The sequence below is a fragment of the Anser brachyrhynchus genome, assembly GCF_964034855.1.
Source record: "Anser brachyrhynchus genome assembly, chromosome: 4".
NCBI lineage: Eukaryota > Metazoa > Chordata > Aves > Anseriformes > Anatidae > Anser > Anser brachyrhynchus.
The window spans coordinates 17256147-17278331 of record NC_137698.1 but is presented as its reverse complement, the minus strand read 5'-3'; the positions used below and the strand labels follow the sequence as shown (position 1 = coordinate 17278331).

At 40.4% G+C, this 22185-nt stretch overlaps 1 protein-coding gene across 8 annotated transcripts; it reads right to left on the bottom strand.

Annotated features, from left to right (window-relative positions):
- Positions 1 to 85: 85 nt before the first annotated feature.
- Positions 86 to 20955, bottom strand: INTS10 (integrator complex subunit 10). 8 transcript variants are annotated; one of them, XM_080590394.1, is made up of 18 exons: positions 20785 to 20955; positions 19886 to 19953; positions 19237 to 19340; positions 18059 to 18198; positions 17221 to 17302; positions 16738 to 16878; positions 16181 to 16352; positions 15500 to 15669; positions 12346 to 12479; positions 11422 to 11578; positions 10713 to 10795; positions 9994 to 10146; positions 8783 to 8891; positions 8327 to 8406; positions 7695 to 7857; positions 6513 to 6606; positions 2456 to 2533; positions 86 to 466 (listed from the first exon to the last, which is right to left on the bottom strand). In XM_080590394.1, the coding sequence occupies exons 1-18, from the start codon at positions 20911 to 20913 to the stop codon at positions 310 to 312; spliced, it is 2214 nt and encodes a 737-aa protein (XP_080446520.1). In that variant the 5' UTR covers positions 20914 to 20955; the 3' UTR covers positions 86 to 309. The 8 variants fall into 8 exon arrangements, with proteins under 8 accessions (XP_080446520.1, XP_080446521.1, XP_080446526.1 ...); XM_080590395.1 differs by having other exon boundaries at positions 11422 to 11575; positions 20785 to 20954; XM_080590400.1 differs by having other exon boundaries at positions 11422 to 11575; positions 19882 to 19953; positions 20785 to 20948.
- Positions 20956 to 22185: the final 1230 nt, after the last annotated feature.

Sequence of the window (22185 nt, the reverse complement as noted above, 5' to 3'; positions counted from 1 at the left end):
AAAAAGAATTAAGACACATACCTTAGTATAAACCTCTGGAAAAAAAAAAAAGCACCACCACCAAAACAAATAAAACGTTAAAGAAGACTTTTTAAACAAAGTTTTATTTATAAAGTTTGATCTATCCCTATGAGAAAATGAAGCTGTGAACAAACACCAAGCACCGTCTTTGTATTACAAAGCCTGTAACTCACAGGGAAGCTTATTTATGACTTCAGATGTGTGATTTTCCACTGCTCTGCTGCCATTGATACAATTAAGAGCCTTTCCCTCTGTCCATAAAAGACACTGCATCGTGATCCAGTCCATTCAAGAAAGAGTCTGAAGCAGCAGTATCTTCTCGTTAATGCAGAACCTATGCAAGACCACCATGAGATTTTCCCCACAGCGTGAGACCTGGCGCTCCATGGCCAGGCGGAAATCTTCTTTCACTCCTTTAGTTATACCTCGGGTAACTGTGTGATGCCTTAAGCCACGAAGGAAAGAGAGAGACAAAATCACACGAGGGTTATTTGGTGCACTACAGAAATCTAAGAAGTGCTAGGTGTCACTAACTATTTATCTACTGTCCACACCTGAGTTTATATAAGGTGAGCTGAAGTGTGTGTGCTATGCTATTTTTTCAAAATCGAGTATTTAGTAGTTTACGAGTCTTTTAAAAGATAGAAATTCCATCAACGTCTTTACTCTCAATGCTTTGGTTATAGTGGCTGTTGGGGAGGGAAGGGGGGAGAGCTGCAGTTCTGTCTAACAGGAAAACCTGCTCTGTTAACCCAGTGTTCTCCCTGAGTGGGGATGGGAATTTCTATTTTTTTCCTCTACCCTTACAGCCCAGGCCCCTTCCTCCCTGTCAACAGTTCTATAAATGGTTGGGGTTGAGAAAAAAAAAAAAAAGGCTGAACCTGCTTTGTCTAAAGCAAGGGGAGATACAGCTGCCACCATAAAGAGCAGAGAGCATCTTGTACCAGTAGGAGAGTGCAGGAAGGAGCTACATAATCCTATGGGCACTGATTGCTCTGAGTAACACGAGGCACAGTGAACACTTGGCAGGCCAACACAAAGCACAAAATTAAGCCAGGCTGTGAGTGTGCATCAGTAGAAGCCAGCTCCTACAGGGATACGAGACGCCAGGCAGAGTGCATTTATTCTGAGCAGAAGTTCAGGACTTGTTTTCAGACAGAACAAAGGTCCTGCTACTGAGCAAGCTAAAGCAGTGGTGGCTGGTGAAACTCAGGATATTCCCTGTTAAAGCCCTTTCTTATTAAAAGTTCTTTGTCCTCATGCTGGCCTGCAGCACTCGATAGCTAAAGTTTTGGCTGTAGAACAATGTTCTGCAGTGCCAAAGCACTAAGCTTTACTTGCACTGGTCCAGAACTCAGTACACCAAGATCCAGACTTTGTAATATCTACCTGCAAGCCATACTTGGGATGGGAGGCAAAGGGTATGAAATAAAAGCCTTAGCACTACTGAAGGGGCAGCATACGTTAAACGAGAGAGAAAAAGTATAAATGTTAACTCTGAGAGAAGGCCTGAGTCAGTGACGAGAAACAAAGAGCTGGGCGAAACCCAGCACACACAGTGGAAGAAAGAAAGGAAATAAAGGTTGAAGGCATCTATGCCAATCCAGAGATGCTGGAAATGAAGAAGGGCAAAATATAGGAATTGCCCTCATCAAAAATACCACCCCATCTTTATTTAAATCAGCAATTCCAGCAGTTGAGAGGAAACTTCTCGAAGTGGAATTCTGATCCCAGTCACTCCCCTTCTGCCTAAACAGCAGAGACCTCTGCAACATATGGAAAAGGCAAAGAGGCTACTGAAGAGACTAGAGCCAGGGTGGGCAAAGTAAAATTGCACTAAAAATACTCCAGCATACTCAGAATTTATGGGATAAGCCATTTTCCATCTTCACTGCCTTAAACATTGCTGGCCCGTGAGCGCTAGGGTCAGCTGCAGCCTAGAGGACAACATGCAACCCACAGCTACCGAGCGAGCCAGCAGCACTCCTGAAGATGTCTGTCATTAACAGCTGGGCAACAGAATATGTTTCAGAACAACTTAAATGATGAAAAGTAACTACAAACGGATACAGAAACTAATATCTTGAAAAGAAAGAGTTATACACTTGTAACTAACATCTTTAAAAGAAAGGGTTATTACGCATTTGGTACTATGTGACCGAACCTCAGCATCATTTGGGGGGAAACTTCTACATTTTGGTTTAAGTTCAACAGTGATTATTAAAATTGAAAGGACACGGATACTGGCAATTTATGGGAAAAATAAAAAGAAATGTTATAATAGAACAACATGGTTTGCCAGGCAATGTAGGCACAAATGGAGAAAAGAAAAAAAAAAAGATACATATTGAGTAACAAATTGCTGAAGACCATGGGCAGTAAAACATGTTGACAAAACACAGCACACTATGAGCGGGGTTTTTCCACTTGGTACCTGTCGGCAGTCTGTATGCTGGGCTGTAGCACAGGTATGAATTCCTGTTGCAGTAACCCCATGGGAGGGCTAGAAGTCCTTTAAAAAACAGCAAATAGCAGCATTCAAACACCCACACGCCAACTCACCCTTCGGTGCAAAACAACTCCAGAAAAAAAAAAAGGGGCAAGAGGGAACGAGGGTGAGACCACAGAGCGGTACGACCGCCAGGCAGCCGCAGGGGCGCAGGACCCACACAGCATCAAACATGCACACATCCCCAGATTCACCGTGAGGCTGCTCTGCAAACGTGGTCTGAACACACACTCTTAATTTTTGGACGGTTACACCGGGAGAAAGGGCAGCGGTAGGTGCAGAAACCTCTTCACCGTTGTGTTTACAAGGCCAACCAGGAAAGGTTTCACCAGCGGCGCAGGGCAGACGCCGCGGCCTCCCCGCGCAGCCAGCGAGCGCGTCAGCCAGCAGGGAGAGCCTGGCGGTGAGGGATTTGCTGCTGAGCTCAAGCCACGTGCATGCACAGCAGGTATCAGCCACGTTGAGTGCACGACAGTGTTTGCTACAGGTTGTGTAAGTATCTTTTCGCTAGCCCACAAACGGCCTTGTTCACTCTTCCAAATTCCAACCGCGCACGAAAGAGGCTGCTGGAGGACATCACGGTGTCAGAGCAGAAAAGCCTGCTTAGAGCAACCTCCCACTGCCAAGAGGAATGTTTGAGGTAACATTTGCAACCAGGGCTGCAGGAACCAGCCACCAAAAAGTGTCTCAGCTAAAAAGCATTTGTCTTCTCTGTGAAGTAAGCTCCTCATCTCTGTGTGCTACCTATAGCACAGGATAATAACCTCACGCTTCCAGCCTAGAGCAAATCCAATGCCCCACATAAGGAGGAATGAGAAATCTGGGATACAGAGAACAGGTCTAGTTTCTTAACCCAGGTTTCTCAAAACATAACCTCAGTGTTATTTAGGTACCCAAATGCTGTGTAACTCGCTCCCATGGATGCTAAGGAGGAGCTGAGAAGCAAACTTACACTTATGTACCTCTAATACTGAGTTAGCTGAGTTACTTCAGATTTACAGGTGGGCATTTTGATTAGTACCTGTAATTTTTTTAATGAATACGGATGGAGAGCCACACTAAAAAAAAATACAACCTCAGAGAAGGGACATTTTAGTAGTACAAAAATGCTCTGCAGTACAGATAAAATAACCTGAAGTAAAATATTCACAAGAATTATTCAATTATACGAGATACTTTTTCAAGAGCTCTTGGCATGACTGAGTCCAATATTTGCAAAAATGGACATGGGGAATAGAAAATGAAAAGGAGCAGCAACGTGGTGTTGGTCCCAGGTGGCAGATGTTTGCAGAAGGAATTCTGCACAACTGAGTCTTCATTACCATTTGCAAGATCTACCATCAGGGGTAAACAAACCCAAGTGCACAATCAGAATAAAAATTACATTTTTAAGATGATTTGTTCCGCTTCAAACCAACTTAGATTTTTTTCCTCTATACCCAAGGAAAGATGAGATAGGAATGTAAGTAGAGGCAGAAAATTCATCAGCTTTCACATCAAGTTTATGCAGCATTTGGGAGACTAAGATTAGTCTAGCTACATTAAAACTATCAAAAATAGGAGCATGATTTCAATCAGTCGTTTCTTACATTCTGTTCTTTTCGCCTTTAATCTCACTACCTAATGCTGCCACCACTACCAAGTATAATCAGTAAAACCATGAAACACGGCTTGTCTAGAAGGGAGTTTAAAGGCAAAAAATAGCTGAATTCAGAGCTCATTGGACACATCTTTCTGGCAGTGCAAACGAGCTGGCTGTATCACCAGATAAAACCAAAACTGTGGACCTTCATATTCTCACCACTGTTACAAGCAAAGGGAAACCTTACAAGCTGCATATATATTTTGCAGGACCCAGCTATAAGTCAAAGCTTCCAAGATCTAACTTCAGCTTTTTAAAGCCACATTGCAGTTTGCTTTCCTAGGTTCAGAAAAAGGAGTGTTGCTCCCTATAAAGTATAAGGTACTGAGGAAAAGTCTTGGTAGAAGAACATGGAATTCACCCAGGAAGAAAACTTCCTACAAGTACATCATGATACAAAAACCTGTCCTTATAAACAAACATACAATACCTGTAACATATTTCCTGTTAATTATGACACAGGACTGCTATACACATTTATTCTGATGAAAGATCAAGCAAAGGAGTGATTGCTTTGTCTTTGGGCTGCGTGGCAAAATCACAAGAGTTTTTCTGTCCGTGACTGAACAGGATCCGAGCTGCCTCTGATGATTATTAGGAAGATGATGCAGCAGCTCCAACAACCAGAACTGTTGATAGTTTTGAAAGGCAAGAGCCAGCCTGCAAACCATTTAAAGGCAGCTCCTTAATGTCCTAGGAAACAGGACGGTGCTGATGCACTTTACCTAAAACTCCAGCTGGGGGAAGCAGTGAGCTGCTGAGGTTGACACTGTTCCTTGACTCCATCTCTGTGCCCTAAAAAATATCTAAAAAATATTTGGGGTACCGGGGGAGCAGACATCACCTACTATCAGTGAACTGCGCCCTGAACACCGTCTCCCATCAGCTTGCTGATGAAGTGCTTCCTCTCCTACAGATCTCGGCCACGTAAAAGACACTCTACTCTCTTCCAGCTGGACGGGGTATTTGGCCATTTTGGTGTAATAAGCACAAAGAAACAGACCTCTCTTCTCCAAGCATTTCCATGACTCGGGAAACACAACACTAGTCAACAGGAGGTCAAAAAGAGATTGCTGTCTTGCTAGACACACTGCTCGCCACCCGCTTTCTGACTGGTGAGGTCAGAACACTAAGCAAATAGAAGTAAAAGCGGTGACGCAGTGAAATAGCACTGAACTATTACAACTAACTAGAGACAGCAGCTAAAAAGTTACGAGGTGTGGTCTGCTGCAGTAAATGCTCTTGCTGACACAGACTACCACTTAACATCATACGCAGTGCAGCACACCCTGATTTTTGTTTCCATACAGCTGGTTAAACACAAAAAGTATTTAATACAAATTTAAATACAAAAGTGAAATACAGCAAGGGTAAAAGTTTGAAAATCAAGAGCTTAAAAGAGAAGGTTCTCTGTCACATAATTAAACATTTGAATTTCTTTTTCTTTTCTTTAAGTAGACCTAGTTCCTGATTTTCGTGTCGGTTACCTAGAACTTTAGAAAATCTATTTACTAGTCCAATATTTGGATGGTTATCTAATACAAGGCTCCCACTTTTGAAAACTTTAGCCCACTTCTAGTTAGAAAATGAATGGCCAGAATACACTGACCCTAACTGGAATTTTGACAAATTTTCCCAGTCTCCCTCACGTAAACCAAAGTACCACAAGTCCTAATAAACAACCAGGAAATTTCAAAATGTTCTGCCTCTAAACCTTGCAGCAGATACTTGTTCAGTCTTGACTCAAAACTAAGAACACCTAGGAAGTTAATCTAAATTATTAATTTTCTTCAGCATCTTGTAATAAGCTGAGCAGAATAAGCTGTTCAGCACGTAGCAAGAGATGACCTGCTAGTTCAGACAGAAAGGTTATTAGAGTTTACCTGGAGAGTAATTTAATCTAAGTTTTTCATCATTCAGTGGTCTTTCATAACTTTGACTGCAACAAATAGTGCTTTCTGGTTGGCACGGCTGTTCAGCAAAATTATTAATAACAGCTTGCATTTACGCCTCGTTATTTAAAGAATTCCTGTAAAGCATAAGTGTCTGGTTGAAACAGCAAACTGGTGATTACTGTGATATGAATCACTCTAAAGCAAATGCAACACTTAAAAACAAAGTTCTGTAAAAGGAATTTAACGTTGAAGAACCCCACAAAAGGGTTCACAGGTCACTGGGAGAGTCAGAAAAAGAAATTCACCACCTTGTTTGAGCTCCTTAAATTTAAACTCAAAGACATGACAGACTTATTATCCTGAAGATTACGTGAAAGCAAAGACAACCAGAACATACTTTTTTTTTTTTTTTAAAGAAAATAGTAAACTCTTTTTTTATCCTTACTTGATCAGCATTGCTTGATTTGGCAACAGTTCCAGATGAATTTTCCCTCCTTCCTGTGTTCTTAAATAAGCAAATTCCTCCAACATATCAATATCTGAGGAAAACGTTAAAGATTTGAGTAGGGAAAAAAAGAGAACATTCTTCCCTTTCCAGAACATCTGAAGCCACACTACTGAAAGGACAGTCAAAATTAACAGCTACTGAAACATCTCATTCTTAAAAGTGCCGAGATCATAGCATGTATCCCTAACACTCCAGAAATTAGTGGGAAATGACTTTTTAATGTGCAAAATACACATCAGGCGATTTGTTTTCGTATGTACAGTCAGACAGGGGTAAAGAAAGCTCATGTCATTAAGACCATCTTTCCAAATTTCCTGTTTGATTTTACTTTCTTTTCCAGCACTGCACAATATCAAAGCAGTGCATAGTGAGGCTGGGACTGAAGGAAATGCTGGCACATACCACCCTTTTTAGTTTTCTATTTTGGTTCTTTACTTAGCTTTTCTTCTTTTTTTTTTTTTCTTCTTTTAATACCACTCTCATTGCAGCCTCCAAATAGGGCTTCAATTTAATTGTCTCAGATAGGAGTTAGACCCTGGGGACCGCAGTTAGATGGCTATTTGGGTTAAAATTAAACACTAAGCTGTCCACTGTGTGTGTGCTGACCAAAGCATACCCTAGATATCTGACTATAAAAATCAGATGTGCTTTGCATGAACTTTGACATTACTTGTTATCTCGCTCAGCCCAAAATCTTACTCACGGAAAGCATTCAAAAATAGTAATGGCTATTATTCAACTCCTGGAAGCGCAGGTATCACTTTACCTTTTTTTTGTTATCCACAGCTATGGATGGGCATAGCAAAACAAATAGTATAACGACATAAATATCTTACTGAAAAGACTTGCATTAACAGTCTAAGCTGGCGCTGCTTTTCTGAATGAAAGTGCAACTGCAGTGTACTTATGGGTACTCTCAAGTGCCTGAACAGGTAACAGAAGACCTATTTATAGTCCATTATGCACTGCCACCTATTACAAGAGGCTCGCACAGTATGTAAATAAATATGGAATACGATTCATGGAGAAGAGCTGCTGCTGAAACTATCTAACAGCTTTTTCAACACCCCAGCACATAATTTTGGATGTGAAAGACACTCCCGGTTACAGAAAGGATACTTGTGACATAGTTGAAGAAATTCTCATACTGGAAGTTTCCCTGTTGGCAGATTTTGTTGATGGCTTTCAGGAACAAGTTCTCACCCCTTGGCCACTCGTGCTGGAGCAGAACAACTACGTGGCCCAAAGCCATATCATCTCTGCTGTCTGTGAAAGCTCTGAGCTGCAGGGGAAAAAATGACATGGAGAAGATCAGAAAAGATACATTACTCTTTAAAAATATATTGGATTTATCTCACTTACACCTGTGCAAATACAAAACAAGCTCTTTAGAAGCATATTTCATTCTGCCCTAACATATACATTTAAAATAGATTGGAAAATTCCAGGCAAAATACCGAATTCTCTCCAATGACTTATAAGAGAAGTCTGGATACAGACAGTGATATTTTGAGATGAATCGTACCTTCTCTGCCCCAAACCAATGCAAATAGAAGAGAAAAAAAGAGAAAAAATCCTCCTCCTTCCCCCCCCCCAAAAAAATTACCTTCCACAAACACATTTAGGTGAGAAGGACTTGAGGCAGAGCCCTTCATACCTAGCTGCACCACTGGGATAAGGCCATGCAGTTTCAGGACCCCAGTTACACACACTAGGTCCTACAGACATGTGAGTTGCAGCCCATAGCTTACCTTGAAACAAGCTAACAGTAGATGAAGGCAGTAAGGCATGATAGCTCTACTGGTACACGGCCAAAGCTTCAGATCAGACCCTGTAACAGAATAGTTTATCACAGACTTCTTCAGCGCTCTTATGATTCTCTATGTTTGGAAGAAGTAAGAATGAAGAAAAACAACTATACAAGTGCCAACAATCTGAGGCAGGGAGGAGAACTTTGAAGGTAAATTACAACTGATTCAAAATGTGAAGTCACATATTAAAAAAATTATTCTTCATTTCTCTTTTTCCTGTGATAGGACTTTGTCACCAAAACACTTTAACGGGTACCAGCAGGAAAACCATTCACAAGTGAAGAACTGCCTCCCTTTTTCATGACACAAAAAGAGAAGAATTATATACATTATATACTCAACCAAAACACAAGAATTAAAATTGACACTGAGTTTAGGGTAGTAGCAGCTCCATACCTTTTCTGAATTTAGACTTTACTTTAGGTTGCTCCTCTTGTACTTTACCTCCTTCTTGTATTGGAAGTAAAATATAGCACATGAGGTCAAGCACTTTTTCGCATGTTTGCTATAAAAAGAACAGAGACAAGATAATGCTAGTTAATTAAGGTTCTTAAATACAGCTATGTTAATAATGATTCAGGCACTGCAAAAGCAAAAAAAAAAAAGAAAATTCTCTGATAGAGCTTCAGTAGTCTTAATATGCAACTTAGTTTGGCTGAACAAAAAGACATGGCTGTGATACGAATGCCATTAATCTCTGAGTGCCTGAAACCATTTTAATTGTGAAAAATATGTGTGTTGGCATTCTTCACTTCAGGAGTGTTAGATCAATAGAACTACAATCCAATACTGTTTTATCTTGAAAGATTAAGTTTTCAAATTAATTGTTGGAATAGTTTTTAAAAGCTTGTTCTGTCAATGGTAAAAATAGAGTAAGAAAATGACAATTTGACAGTATGACAAATGTTATAAATTTGAATGCTATTTCCTAGAGACGGCAAGATGTCTGAAGGGATATATAATCAGATTTCTAATGAAAAAGTAGCAAGCTGGAAGAAAAGACTAGTCCAATAGTTCTAGGATGACCTGAGATCCTGAGACCCAGCCATTCTTATTAGCATTCACACGAACTCACCTGCACCCTGCACTTCTGTAGTATTAAAAAAAAACAAAAAATACATATTCCGAAGGAAAAGCAAGCTCACTTGTCAGGCCAGCCCATATTGTTTTGGAGTCTCTTACACTGTCTGCTGATAACTAATCATTTTTTAAGACGATCACAAAATTTTATTTTCCATATACCTTTTCTTGCCTCCGCCACATAAAGCCTAAACCTAAGGACTTTCCCCTCATATTTAAAACTGTTTGTTAACTAATTCAAAATCAAGGATACTCTGATATACAACTGAAACACTTGTAGCTATGGTAAATCATAACCAAACACCCCAAATTATAACCACCAAACAGACTGTATACGGTAGATGCTAATGGTCAGATTAGACAGGAATTGCAATTATTTTCCCTGTGAAGCATGTTTTTTCTGTAGACCCTGGCTTACGTTTGATGCCCTGTTGGAAGCAGGATGATGGGAAAATTCAAAGGAGGGAGACAAATGGGAACCACAGGGTCAGATGATGAAAGACCAGTGGGTGGAATGCTGTACATACCCGATATTCTCCAAGGGCAAAATGGCATGTTGCTAACTGGATTAGTGCTCTCTGATTTTCTAGTGAGCCTTGTCCTGTAATTTGCTGTGGAGAATGAGAGCCCTGAAGAGCTGCCAAGTGATGGAGGCTGCTAATTGCTTTTTTGTACTGCCCCTTTAAAAGGAAGATAGAAAAAGACAGTATTAGGGTCTTCTGTAGAAGGGGTAGAAAGATTGAGATAAAAATTCCCTTATAAAAAGCTTTCAAATGAATGCTTGGATGGTATCTGCAATGGTAGGATGGGATCTGGAATGAGAACAATCAGCCTAATTTTTAAGGAGAATGATAAATGTTAACTGAAACATTTTAACACCTTCTGCTATTTGAAAATTATTCTCTCTGACTGTATTCCAATAGAATGCATTAGCAGATGAATAAACTACACCGTTCTTCCATCACACTATATGTATCCACTGGTCAAAATGCCAATGCCAAGGTCTTCTCCATATGATGAAATCAGCTGGACTCAACAATCAGCTAATTAGGACAGAAATATTGTAAGTAGGGTACCTAGTCTGTGATAAGAATGGTATGATTCCATCCCCCAAAGGGTCCCACTTTAAAGGATAGAACCAGTAGCCACATAAAGCAGTCATACTGGCTATTCAGAACAGCTGTTCACTAAAAGAGCAACATTATGTCATTTTTATTAGCTTTTGCTTGATTTATTTTTTTTTTACCTGGTAGATAATCATGTCTGTAAGAAAGATTCTTAACCAAAGCCAGGTTTCAGTCTTCCACGACAAACAAATTCTAGTGAACTCTGCGTAAGTGATCAGAGAAGGAAAGGGAAAAAAAATGAAGCATATCACAGCTTTTGGTTAAAAAACAACTATGTAGAAAAATACAGCTGAATTTAGAAATGAAAACACAAAACAGTAAGAGTGTGAAATCAAAAATAGGATACCCTCTTCCTATGTAATCACAGTTTCATTACATTTTTCTTCATAGTGTCCAATAAAAGCTGCTAAATGACAGTATTTGCCAGCTTTTTAGAAAATAAATTTGTTTTCCAGATTATCACATCTTATTAGAAAGAAAGAGGCACAATCTAAAACTTATTTTCTTAAGCATGAATTAAAGGAGCAATTAGCAGCACATCCTCATCTAGTATTATCAGCACTACTACGAGTCAACTGCTCCTTCAGCGAAAGCTGCTTCCACAAGAAGTGCGGGTGAATAACCAAAGAGCAAAACAAAAGTCAGAAACAAAACACTCAGAAATGTCACAACTGGTAAAGCTTCTTATTGGAACCCGGATCAAAAATACTAAGGATACAAAGTAAGCTAAATTTTAGGTATCCCAATGACAGAAATTCTGTTTTAACAATACTAAAATGACAACAATGAAGTGTAAATACATGTAGCCTTGCCTGCAGTTAGCCTTACCTTTGTCAAGTGATTCCAGGGAATAGAGCAGCTCCCAGCTCTCTCTTGCCAATTTAAAGCTCTCTAATACTTCAATAGAATTCGCAAGATCTGCCTTATTTACTGCTATATGGCGACTTCGTGCCTTCCCAGAAGGATCCTCATCATCTGAGCTCTGCTTAACAGTCAGTAAAAAACAAAGATTCAATTCTTATTGTATATTTATTTCAAAGGATTCTAAGTCACAGACGTTCCACTTCACAAAAGCAAACAGTTCCGTACTAGAGATGCCAAGATTCTAGTTTCAGTGTCTTTAAGTGACTTTTCATTATTTCGCTTAGTTCGTTCTAACATTAAAACAAGTTGTTTTGCTACCAACTCAGGGGCATAGCATGATAAACAGTGTTCCAAAAGAGTTCTTTCTGATAAGCAGTGTACCATGACCACACTTCAGCCAGATTATCCATTAAAGGACATACACTTTACACTTCAGCACTCTGTTTAAGCCTTCAGCAGCATAATGCAAAGAAAATGTAATTCTTGTGTAAGTGTGGGTACTTCTATCAACAGAGAAATTCCATGAAACAGTGGTCTTCCACTATTAAAGAAACAAATGTATTCACAGTTCCAATAATGAAAAGTCAATTAATTTGGAGGTTTACCTGTAGAAGATCTGACTGCTATAGTTACCATTCTTAGCACTTTCTGCAGTCTCTGCTGGGCTCCTTAAAACTGAAATATTCTTATCAGCACATAAGTGCTAGAAAAATCCTTTTATTCTTGCTGGTTTTAGCCAAAAAGTATGTCTGCAATACTGTGGTCAGAAACAGCTATTCCAGGGTAGTGCTAAAAATACATCTATCCCATCTATGTCAAAACCACTGTTGTCTAAATTCCAGCACCAATGCCATTCTTATTCCATACAAAAAGGCCTAAAGGAGTTACCATTGTTTTTTCTCTTCCCTCTGCAAGTTTCCTCTTTTTGTGTATGTGTTTGTTACGATCGATATCTGTATCGCCGTAGACATTGGTCACATCCTCAAGAAGAATCAGTGGGGCTTGGTTCGGAGCATTTGGACCTGGACGTAAAGATAAATTAGACCAAGATGTTATAAACAGATCTGAAAAGTCTTGTGCCTACACCAAGCTGGTTGTGCTTCCTTCATGAGTATGGATTATAATGTTAGAGAATAACTGAATTGAATTTCAGATTGTAAATTGTATAAGCTTAAGCAATGCTGGTAAAGCTGTTTTTCCTCTAGGCAGCCTCATGGTGAAGGTTACAACACATTTACCAGACGTCACAAGAGTTTACTTGAGGACCTTAGGGCATGTATTTGAACCCTTTCCTTACAAAGCAGTCACAAGATATTCTCAGGCAGCATGTCTTTTCTCATCAAGTATTATTTGCTCTTTTATTTTACGAGTACAATTATTCAACAGGTAAACAGAACAAATGGCTCTGAAGTTAACAGCCACAAAGAGCAATATTCTCAAAACATACTCAGGAGAAGTCAAAGCAATATGCTGGCAGGCTCAAAGAAGCAAGTGTATTTTATAATGAGATTTTCCTAGTATGATCTTTCAGCGTCAGCTTTGTCCCCGCTGATTTCACTCGTACAGAAACTCCCATCGTCACTCCCAAAACCTCTACAGAAGCCTCATTTTGAAGCACAGAAGACATCAATTTCTACTTCCACTGGTGTCACAGAACACCCCATGGAATCTGGTACCTGTTATTTCAGATCTTAATTGCTTAGGTTTTATCATTTATAAAATGGGACACCACCTCCTATTCTCAAACAAGACTGGTATGTGGCCAGTACTGAGAAAGTCTTCCCTCCCAAAATATTTTCTCCGTTTGTACAATTGAATTGTACATAGATGTGCAAAGCTCAGACAAAGAGAAATATAAAGGAAGAGGGAAATGCATTCATCTCTTTTCCCATTTTGAAATCTCTGCCTGACAAGACAGTAACGCCAACAAGTACTTTCAGTACTTGCATTTGTTCTGTTTCTGTGTGCAGGATAAAAGACTAAGGCCTCATTCATAACTGCAAAAAAAAACGATTTGAAAGCACAGTATAAGGAGAATCTGTTTCAACTCTTGACATGAAGAACCCATATTAAGCTTTTCCCATCTACTCAAAAAATGACGTGTAAGCCGTCCACTATAACAGAAGTTCACACAACAACAAACAACATGCCATACTTTAACAGATGATGATTTTATCTCATTTGACTGAAAGGTCCCCTACACAAAGGCTACAACCAAATGAAATCACCTAACCTGCATCATCAGGCACTCCACTGTGTTACAATCTAACCTGTGTACACTTAAAACATTATTCAAGTCATTAGGTAGAAAACAGTATCCATGAGAAAACAGATATGGAAGCACCACCACCGGGATGCTGGAGGAGTTTTCACACTAAAATCTCCAGAACTGCCTACCTGCAATACCTGAAAAGAAAGGAGTGGGTTTTTCTTTTACTCATACTGCTTTCAGTGAGCACCAGTTAAGCAAGCGCTTTCTTTTCCAAAGAAACACGCTCTTCTCAGTAGCAGGCAAGCATACTGTAGTCTTTATTCCACAATCTTCAATACGAAAACCAAACTAAACCTCACCCCTTACTTGGGCTGCAAACTTTCTCTTACATTACTGAATTAGACACAGCTATACAAAGAGACGCGTTATGTTTCTCAGCCCAACTGTGCTCTAGAATCTGGGCTTACAGAGTTTTTAATTGATTTCTAGCACACAGTGTTATAAATAAACCCCTAAAAGCATCAGCCCAAATAGCAGCTCCTGCCAAGCCTGCAGGCAGCCCGAGAGGTGTGAATTGCCTCATTCACTTCTCAAGTCCCCAACAAGGCAGATATGAATTATGTAAGGAAAATGCACTGAAAAGCTTTCTTTCAAGAGGTCTCCTGCAAGCCCACACATGTGACAAGAAACTCACAGATCAAAGTTAAGAGCTACTGGACAGAGTAGGCGACAGCTTTTTTCCCTACCGCTACACTTCCTGCTCCAAAATAGGCAGGATCTTATTCTACATTTCTACCGTGAGCCCTTCAAGACAAGTAGGAAAAACCCTAATGATAGAAACGATACAAAAGCCACCAGATACCATTGCACTTTAACACTAAAGCAGAAATGAGTAGGACACTTGGAACTATTTTCCCGATGTCAGGAAATGATGGAGGGTACCAGAAGATACGCACTCAAAGGACTGCAGTGTGATATCTCAGTACACTCTTTTTTTTTTTGGTGGTTTACTCTGAAAACATGAGCTTAACCATACTCAATTGTACAACTTGGAAAGGAAGATTTTTACATGTGCCTTACTTCCTTTCTCCCACAATTCAGAATCAAGCAGCTAAAACTAACACACAGCTAAAGAATCTCACTATACCACTGTAACATTTCTTTCCTCTGGATCAAAACAATAAAACCCAACTCAATTAATTCCTGTATTCATAAATTTAAAGTGACTAAGTGTTCTTTGCACACAAGCTGCCATGCTATTTGTCTTCCGAGCTTAGCTATCTACTGACATCGTTCAACTGATTACTACAAAGACAAATTGGAATTTGTGAGTTGCAAATTTCAGAAAGTATTTTTCTATTCATTTTTTGTTAGATTAATTATACATTTCTTGTGTGCTCCACACTCAAAAGTATCTTCACATATTTTGTGGAAGGTCTACAACCTTTTGACTGAAGGAAACTAGGGAAGTGACAGCTTCAAAGAATCAGAATCAGAGGAGAAAATAAGACAAATGTGATGCTGAAGGATGAGTGGGAATAAACCCTAGCGATGTTATATATAACATCTGGTCTGCTGCTTTTCTCTTCACTAGACAACCGCTGCTGGCCAAGGTTGAAACTGTAATGCTAAATTAGACTGATCTTCATTCTAATCCACTACAGCAGGTGTCATAAACTACTTCTGCTGCTGTCCGTAATGACTTCGGAGAATCTTAATGAGAACTCATGTCATTTTGTAAGATGATAGTTTTGAAAAGGGAACTGAGAAAAGATCTTTCTGACGTTAGCAATGAAAACATGAAGAACTCTTAAAACATTAGAAACTAACCTTGGAAGAGCGATGGCTGAATGTTGCTGACGTATTGAAATGCATTTTTAAAGAACACCAGCATCGTAGAATATACTACTTGATTCTTATATTTAGCATGTGCATCACTATCAAAGTTACTGATGTATCTGCAGAGGTCTTTCATCCTATGCAAAATATCACCAAAACTTCTGAGAAAGAAATAGAAATAAAAACAAAATTCAGTATGTTACACAGACTCCAAAACTAAAGGGAAGAATGCACAGTGAATATGAAAAACGAAATGTTTTGGCTCAGGAAACCCCTCAGTTGAAAGTCAGGGAAGGCTGGGAATGCAAACCAGTGAAACTTCACTAAATATTTGCCTTCTTTTAATTTGCTGGAGCACCTAAGAAATGATGCCCCGCACTACTGTAGTTCTTGTGCATGACTTTCATCAATCAAGGTTTAGTTTAATGACTAATTTGAAAGGACTCTCTGGTTTCACTTTACACTATACAGTCTTAAAAGACAAACTGCACATTCAAAAGGATTTTCACATGAGGACAGCTTATGTAATTAATTTAATGTAAATGAATTAATGAATGAATGTAAATTAATTACACAAAATGTCCTCATGTTAAAATCCTTCTCCAGTTCTTACTATTTAAGAATTAAAATCCTCCTCGAGAAGAAATATCTGGAAAAGTACAAACTTCTTACCTTCTTCCTTTATCCATTTGCCATTCACACCTCATTCCCACCACAGACAATATTTTAAATAGCCTCTCCCAAGGATCTGTAATCTGGGATGATTTCTCTGTAAGACCATCTATTATATATTTCTGAGAGCTACGTTTGCTCGGAGACATAATATCAGAGGAATCTTGTGAACCTAAGAAAACAAGCACATTTTTCTCTTCAAAAAGAAATCAAACTAAGATTTATTTTCAGGGAGACATGTAAAAAGGCACAGTTGAGCTTTGCGGGTAACCATTCTTTACTGAGGAGACAAAAAGGGAACAAAAAGCTTTTCTACCTTCTCTGTAAGAGAGATGATAGGCTGAATGAGGAGATCTTGAACATTTTGACCTACCTCTCAGTACATATGTTGTGAGGACTAATCAGCTGAACGATCATGAGGTATTTTTGGTATCAAAGATCTAATGAAGATCAAATACTACTACGGATCTTTCTCTAACAGATTCATTACATAGACCTCACTTCAGTAAGGCTAAAATGTATTTTAGGGAAGACTAATTTTGTAAAAATATTCTTACCTTGATATTGGCTTTCTGTCTGTGTAGATCTAGTTACATAGTTAATATAAAATTCTGCTGCTTTATTCAGGTATTTATATAACAAGCTGGCAGGAAGTCGAACATCGGGGTTATTAATTATTAGAGGAAGAACATCACAAACTAAAATAGAAAATAAAAAATCATTCAGACTTGTGTTGTTGCTTTTTTTCTATTATTATTATTATCATTATTATTCTATTTGTCCTAAGTAAGGTTTCTCAGTCAGCAATGTAAACCTCCATCTCTGTCTGACCATACACCACCAAGGATCACAAAGAACTTTACATGAATGACTGTAATACCTATTTGTGCCATATGGTCAGCTTGGTTTAATGTGGGCAGACATCGTTCTGAATAAAGTGGTTTTCTAATCTTAATATCAAGAGAGAAGTTTATGTAACTGAGAATCTTCCTGTCATTACAAGACTGTACAATAAAACAAGAATATTATTATTTTCTTACCAAATAATTTTCTAAAACAATTCACTGGGGATTCTTGGTCTTCAATACTTTCAGCCTCTAATAAAGTTTCTCCAAGGCCTACCTGTATAAGCAGAGGTAAAAATCAAACACTGTACCAGTGTTTTTAAAAACTTTTTGAATTGCAATTCAATGATGTTGAACAATTATTCAGTGGATATTTCAGTAGCAATTAATTACAAAGCAATTGCATGTGCTAGTACCTAATTACGAACATAAACTAGCCCTACTTTATTGCAGATGAAAAATAATGCCAGAAGATAGCAAAAAGATCAAAAGAAAAATTGTGCATGTGCCTATCAGGAAAGACATGCACAGACAGGTGAAAGCGATGGAGCTACCATGCATTACAGCTGCAGCTTGTCACCTGAACTGTGCACTCTGCCTGTTATTTCTGAGATTAACTTAAACTAACACGTTCTACCTCATACTTATAACAGGTTTTACAGTCTTTAAACTATCTTTAAACTATGCTTAAATAAAGTATGAGTCTAGTCATAACCTCAAAGCACTCTGCCCTCAGTGAGAATTTACAGACAAAAAGCTGAGCAGTATTTTTCCTTAGACTACAATACGACTCTACGCTATTATTTTTTTGGCCATTCTTCTTTTTCAAAAAGCATGGAATATTCTTTGCATTTACAAAACAAATGTTTTGTTTGTTTTCTGCGTATTTTTTCCCTGATAGTAACCTCAAAGTGCAACAATCTCAACTATTAGCCACAAATTAGCCATTAACTATGAATTGACATTTCAGCAAAATCTCAAGAAACACAATGACAATGTGCTGAAAGGTTATTATGAGCTACTCTTCTCTTACCCCGTGTTGTACCACAGTCTCTGGGAAGCGTCGCAGAAGTAGTAGTAGCATTTCTGCCCTTTCTAATGTGTTAAAACACTGCTCTGTGGCCTTCAGTAGCATTTCACACTGGACTCGACCAGGAAGGGTTTCAAATAATCCTTTAAAAAAAAAAAAAAGAAAAAGAAAGAAACCGTGCAACTCGCAGTGCTTGCATCGTAAAGGTGACTGACAAAGAGTAAAAGACTAGTCAATATGACGTCGCTACGCAAAATGAAAAAGATCTCCTTATATTTCAGTTTTCAATATCAGAGTCTGGAAAAAAAAAATCTGCTTCTCTAAATGAAGCCCATATGAAACCTGTATTTATTTGGGTGTGCAAAATTTGATTTAACGAGTAAGACTACTAATGAGTAGAATGCTGAAAAACAAAAATATTTGACATTTTAAGATGCTTCTTCAAGAATCCTTCTCTATATTCTTTCCTTACATACCACTTCTAAAATGCCTTTGATTTAAAAAGGTACCTTTTTTACTTTAAACTTCTCGAGACATTGAAAAGAAGCCAGTATATTCTCCCTGTAAATTGTTGCATTTTCTGTGAAAAATAAACACAATCCAGGAAAATGCAAATGTTTCCTCAACTAGAATAGCCCGTACGCAAAGAGTTACAGGCTGCTTATCCTTACAGCTTCTGAAGCATACCTTCAAACAGCAGATTATATATGATCTGTCAAGTGTAAACCCTGCTTTCGAAGCTGCCTGTGGTTTCCAGCATTGAACCTCAAGCCCTTGTGGTTACTGTCCATTTTCCTAACCCTCATTTTACACATACAAAATCACCCCATTTTAATGATCATTCATTGTTCTCTGGAATCGTTTGGACTATGATCCCTCAGTGTCCCTCCACTTCTTCACTATGCAATCACTTTTCTAGTTTACCAGACCATGCTTTACATTCCAGCACACTTAGTCTGCTCACAATAGACGCAAAGCAATGGGAATCAGCTCCTCATGTCCCTTTGTGTTTTCTAAGCCTATCGCAATGAGTAAAGTCTGAAATGATCCAAATAATCTGCAGTCAACAAGCAAAATTTAGAAGACTGACATTTACTTGCCCCACTACCTGTGTAACCAGAGGACTGACTTACCTTTAGATTCCTTCAGGATTCTCCCTATTCTCTGAGCAGAATCCTTACCTCTTAAAAACTGTGTCTGCTTGTCCTGCGAGTCATTCCTTAATGCTGATGTAATAACGCTAATCTCCCTCCATACTGCAGGCTGGTCGGGAAAATTCACAAACCTGTAACAAAGTTTGAGGCAAGGAATGCACAGCAATCTCAAAAAACTTCTCTCTGAAAGGATGGGCAAGGGCAAATGGAAAATAAAATTGCACTCTTTACTGTTCATTTTTAACGAGTGAGACATTTTCTGCTTAATTTACCTCAAAACATTCAGGGGATATTTTGGAAAACGCTGACATTTTCAGTTATACCTAGCGACAGGATGAGCAGAAACTGAAATGGGCAGAAACTGAAGCACAGGAGGTTCCAGCTGAATATGAGGGGGCACTTCTTTACTGTGAGGGTGACAAAGCACTGGGACAGGCTGCCCAGAGAGGTTGTGGAGTCTCCTTCTCTGGAGATATTCAAAACCCGCCTGGATGCCATCCTGCGCAATGTGCTCTAGGTGATTCTGCTCGGCAGGGGGCTTGGACTAGGTGATCTTCAGAGGTCCCTTCCAACCTCAGCCATTCTGTAATTCTGTGAAATTTATGGCTTAGGACAGAAACACAGAAAGAAGTGCAGGAACACAGCACTCTGGTTGTAACGCAAGGCACTTACGTACATGTCATAGAGCAGCCTGCCCGCAGACGCTGTCCTCTCAGCGTTCCTCTCAATGGTGTACATCTCATACTGCAAGAGGGAAGGGCAGGATGTGAGCCTTCCCAAACACATTTATTGATCAGACCAACTCTTCCACTCTAAAACACCACCCACAGGTACCCACAAAGAACCCATATGTGAGGAACAGAAACTGTGAGGAAATGATTGCAACGCTGTAGAAATTATTAGACCTTACTGCTGTCTACAACTACCTGAAAGGAAGGTGTGGGGAGCTGGGGGTCGGCCTCTTCTCGCAGATAACCAGTGATAGGACTAGAGGGAATGGCCTCAAGTTGCGCCAGGGGAGGTCCAGGTTGGAAATGAGGAGACATTTCCTCTCACAAAGAGCAGTCAGGCTTTGGGACGGGTTGCCCAGGGAGGTGATGGCATCACCATCCCTGGGGGTGTTCAAGGAAAAGCTGGACGTGGTGCTTGGGGACATGGCTTAGTGGATGACAGTGGTGGTAGGGGGGTGGTTGGACCAGATGATCGTGGAGGTCATTTCCAACCCAATGATTCTGTGATTCTATGAAATTAAGAGGGGGGTTGAGGCTATCTAATCGCACATTATGCGTACACTTCTGTATATGCGTACGTACTCTAAAAGCCATAGTATATATGCACTTCGCACTCCACAGGCGAAAAAGGAGCTTCAAACCTTTATTAGAAGCCCCGCCAGGGGGCTGCTCCCTCTCAGAGCGCCCACCCCGCCCGCGGGACCCCCGTCACCACGGCGACCGCTCGCCCCGCCCCCTTCCCCATTGGCCAGGATGCCCGTCAATCACGCAATACCGGGGGGGGGGGACGGGGACGGCAGGGTGCCGCTCCTCCCCGCAGCGCCGGTGCGGCGGCAGCGCTCACCTGGATGTTGAAGTCGGCGGGGTAGAGGCTCCGCGCCGTGATGAGCCAGGCCTTGGCCGCCCACAGGTCCCCCGGCACCAGCTCGCGGGCCCGCTTCACCAGGAACTCGCAATCCCCCTGCGCCGACATCTTGCGGCCGGCGAGCGGCGCGCACGCGCCCTGCTGCCCGCTCCCCCGCCCCGCCCCGGCTGAGGGGGTGCGCGCCCGCCGCCATCTTGGGAGGGTGCTGAGTGGGTGCGGGAGCGGGCTGTGTGGGACAGGGAGACGGGCCTTAGCGGGCTGTGCGCGCTGCTACGCTTTGTGTAGTTCAGGGGATAGTTCAGGCTCACAAAGCTTGTGCATTAATAGGGATTTTTTTTTTTTTTGGGGGGGGGGGGGGGTGTCACTCTTCATCTGCCAGGAGCCAATGTGTTAGCTCTAAAAGTCCATGGCCATAGCAGCGCTGCCAATGTGTTGCTCAAAGGTTCCTGTAGCTCAGGAGCAAAGCCTCCGACAGAAAAACCAAGGCTCTTTTTTTCCCAAAGAAACTCTCCTAGCCTTCTGCAACTTTGAGAGTTGAGATATACTTATCAGGAATTTTTGATGTTCAATGATAAGATGCTTGATTACCTTCAAGCCTTTCTGTTACTTGCCTAAAATAATAAGTTTCTCAACTTTGTCATTTTGTTTTGTTCCTTTGAAGTAGGCTGTTCATTTTTGATGTAGCAACAAAGACTTGCAGACTTTGCCCCTGAGAATTTCCCCTGAAGAAGTCTATAAAGCTTCATATCTAGGAATCAGATTATCCTGTTACGCTGTGTTGACTAAGGCATATTTTTTCCTCATTCTTTCTCAGCTGTTGCCCAAGGCCCACAGATTCTCTCACTGTTCTGGTGCAGCTGAAACCATGTTCTTGTGTTAGACTGCTGCAGATTTTGAGTTGGGGGGAAGTGGGGGCACGACCATAGAGTCCCCGGTGTCATCTCTGGGTTTGAGAATGAAGTATCAGAGTACTAAGTATTTCAGGAGTGCCCCTTTGAAAGTGTTTGACGCTACCCATTTATCAATACCCAGCAGTGCGTGCAGGATCCTGTTCCTTGCTGCCTATCTCAGCTCTCACCATACATTTATCAGTTGCAATTTGAAGGAGCACAAAATACTTGATTCACTTGCCCGTCAGAGAGGTTGCAAAGCCACAACAGAAAGTCTGATGTCTCCCATAAAACATATACAATTTCCTCATTTTCCTTTTCTGCCTCTACTGTCCAATCTATGAACTGCTCTAGGATGGCAGAGGTCTTTTGAAATCACAGCCCCTCGATCCCCTGCCAATGCAGCAATTTTAATCAGTTGCTGGTGTGTAGGTTTATCCAGAACTCTTCCCTGTGTGCTTGTGCAGATGCATAGACCCAACTTTGAGGG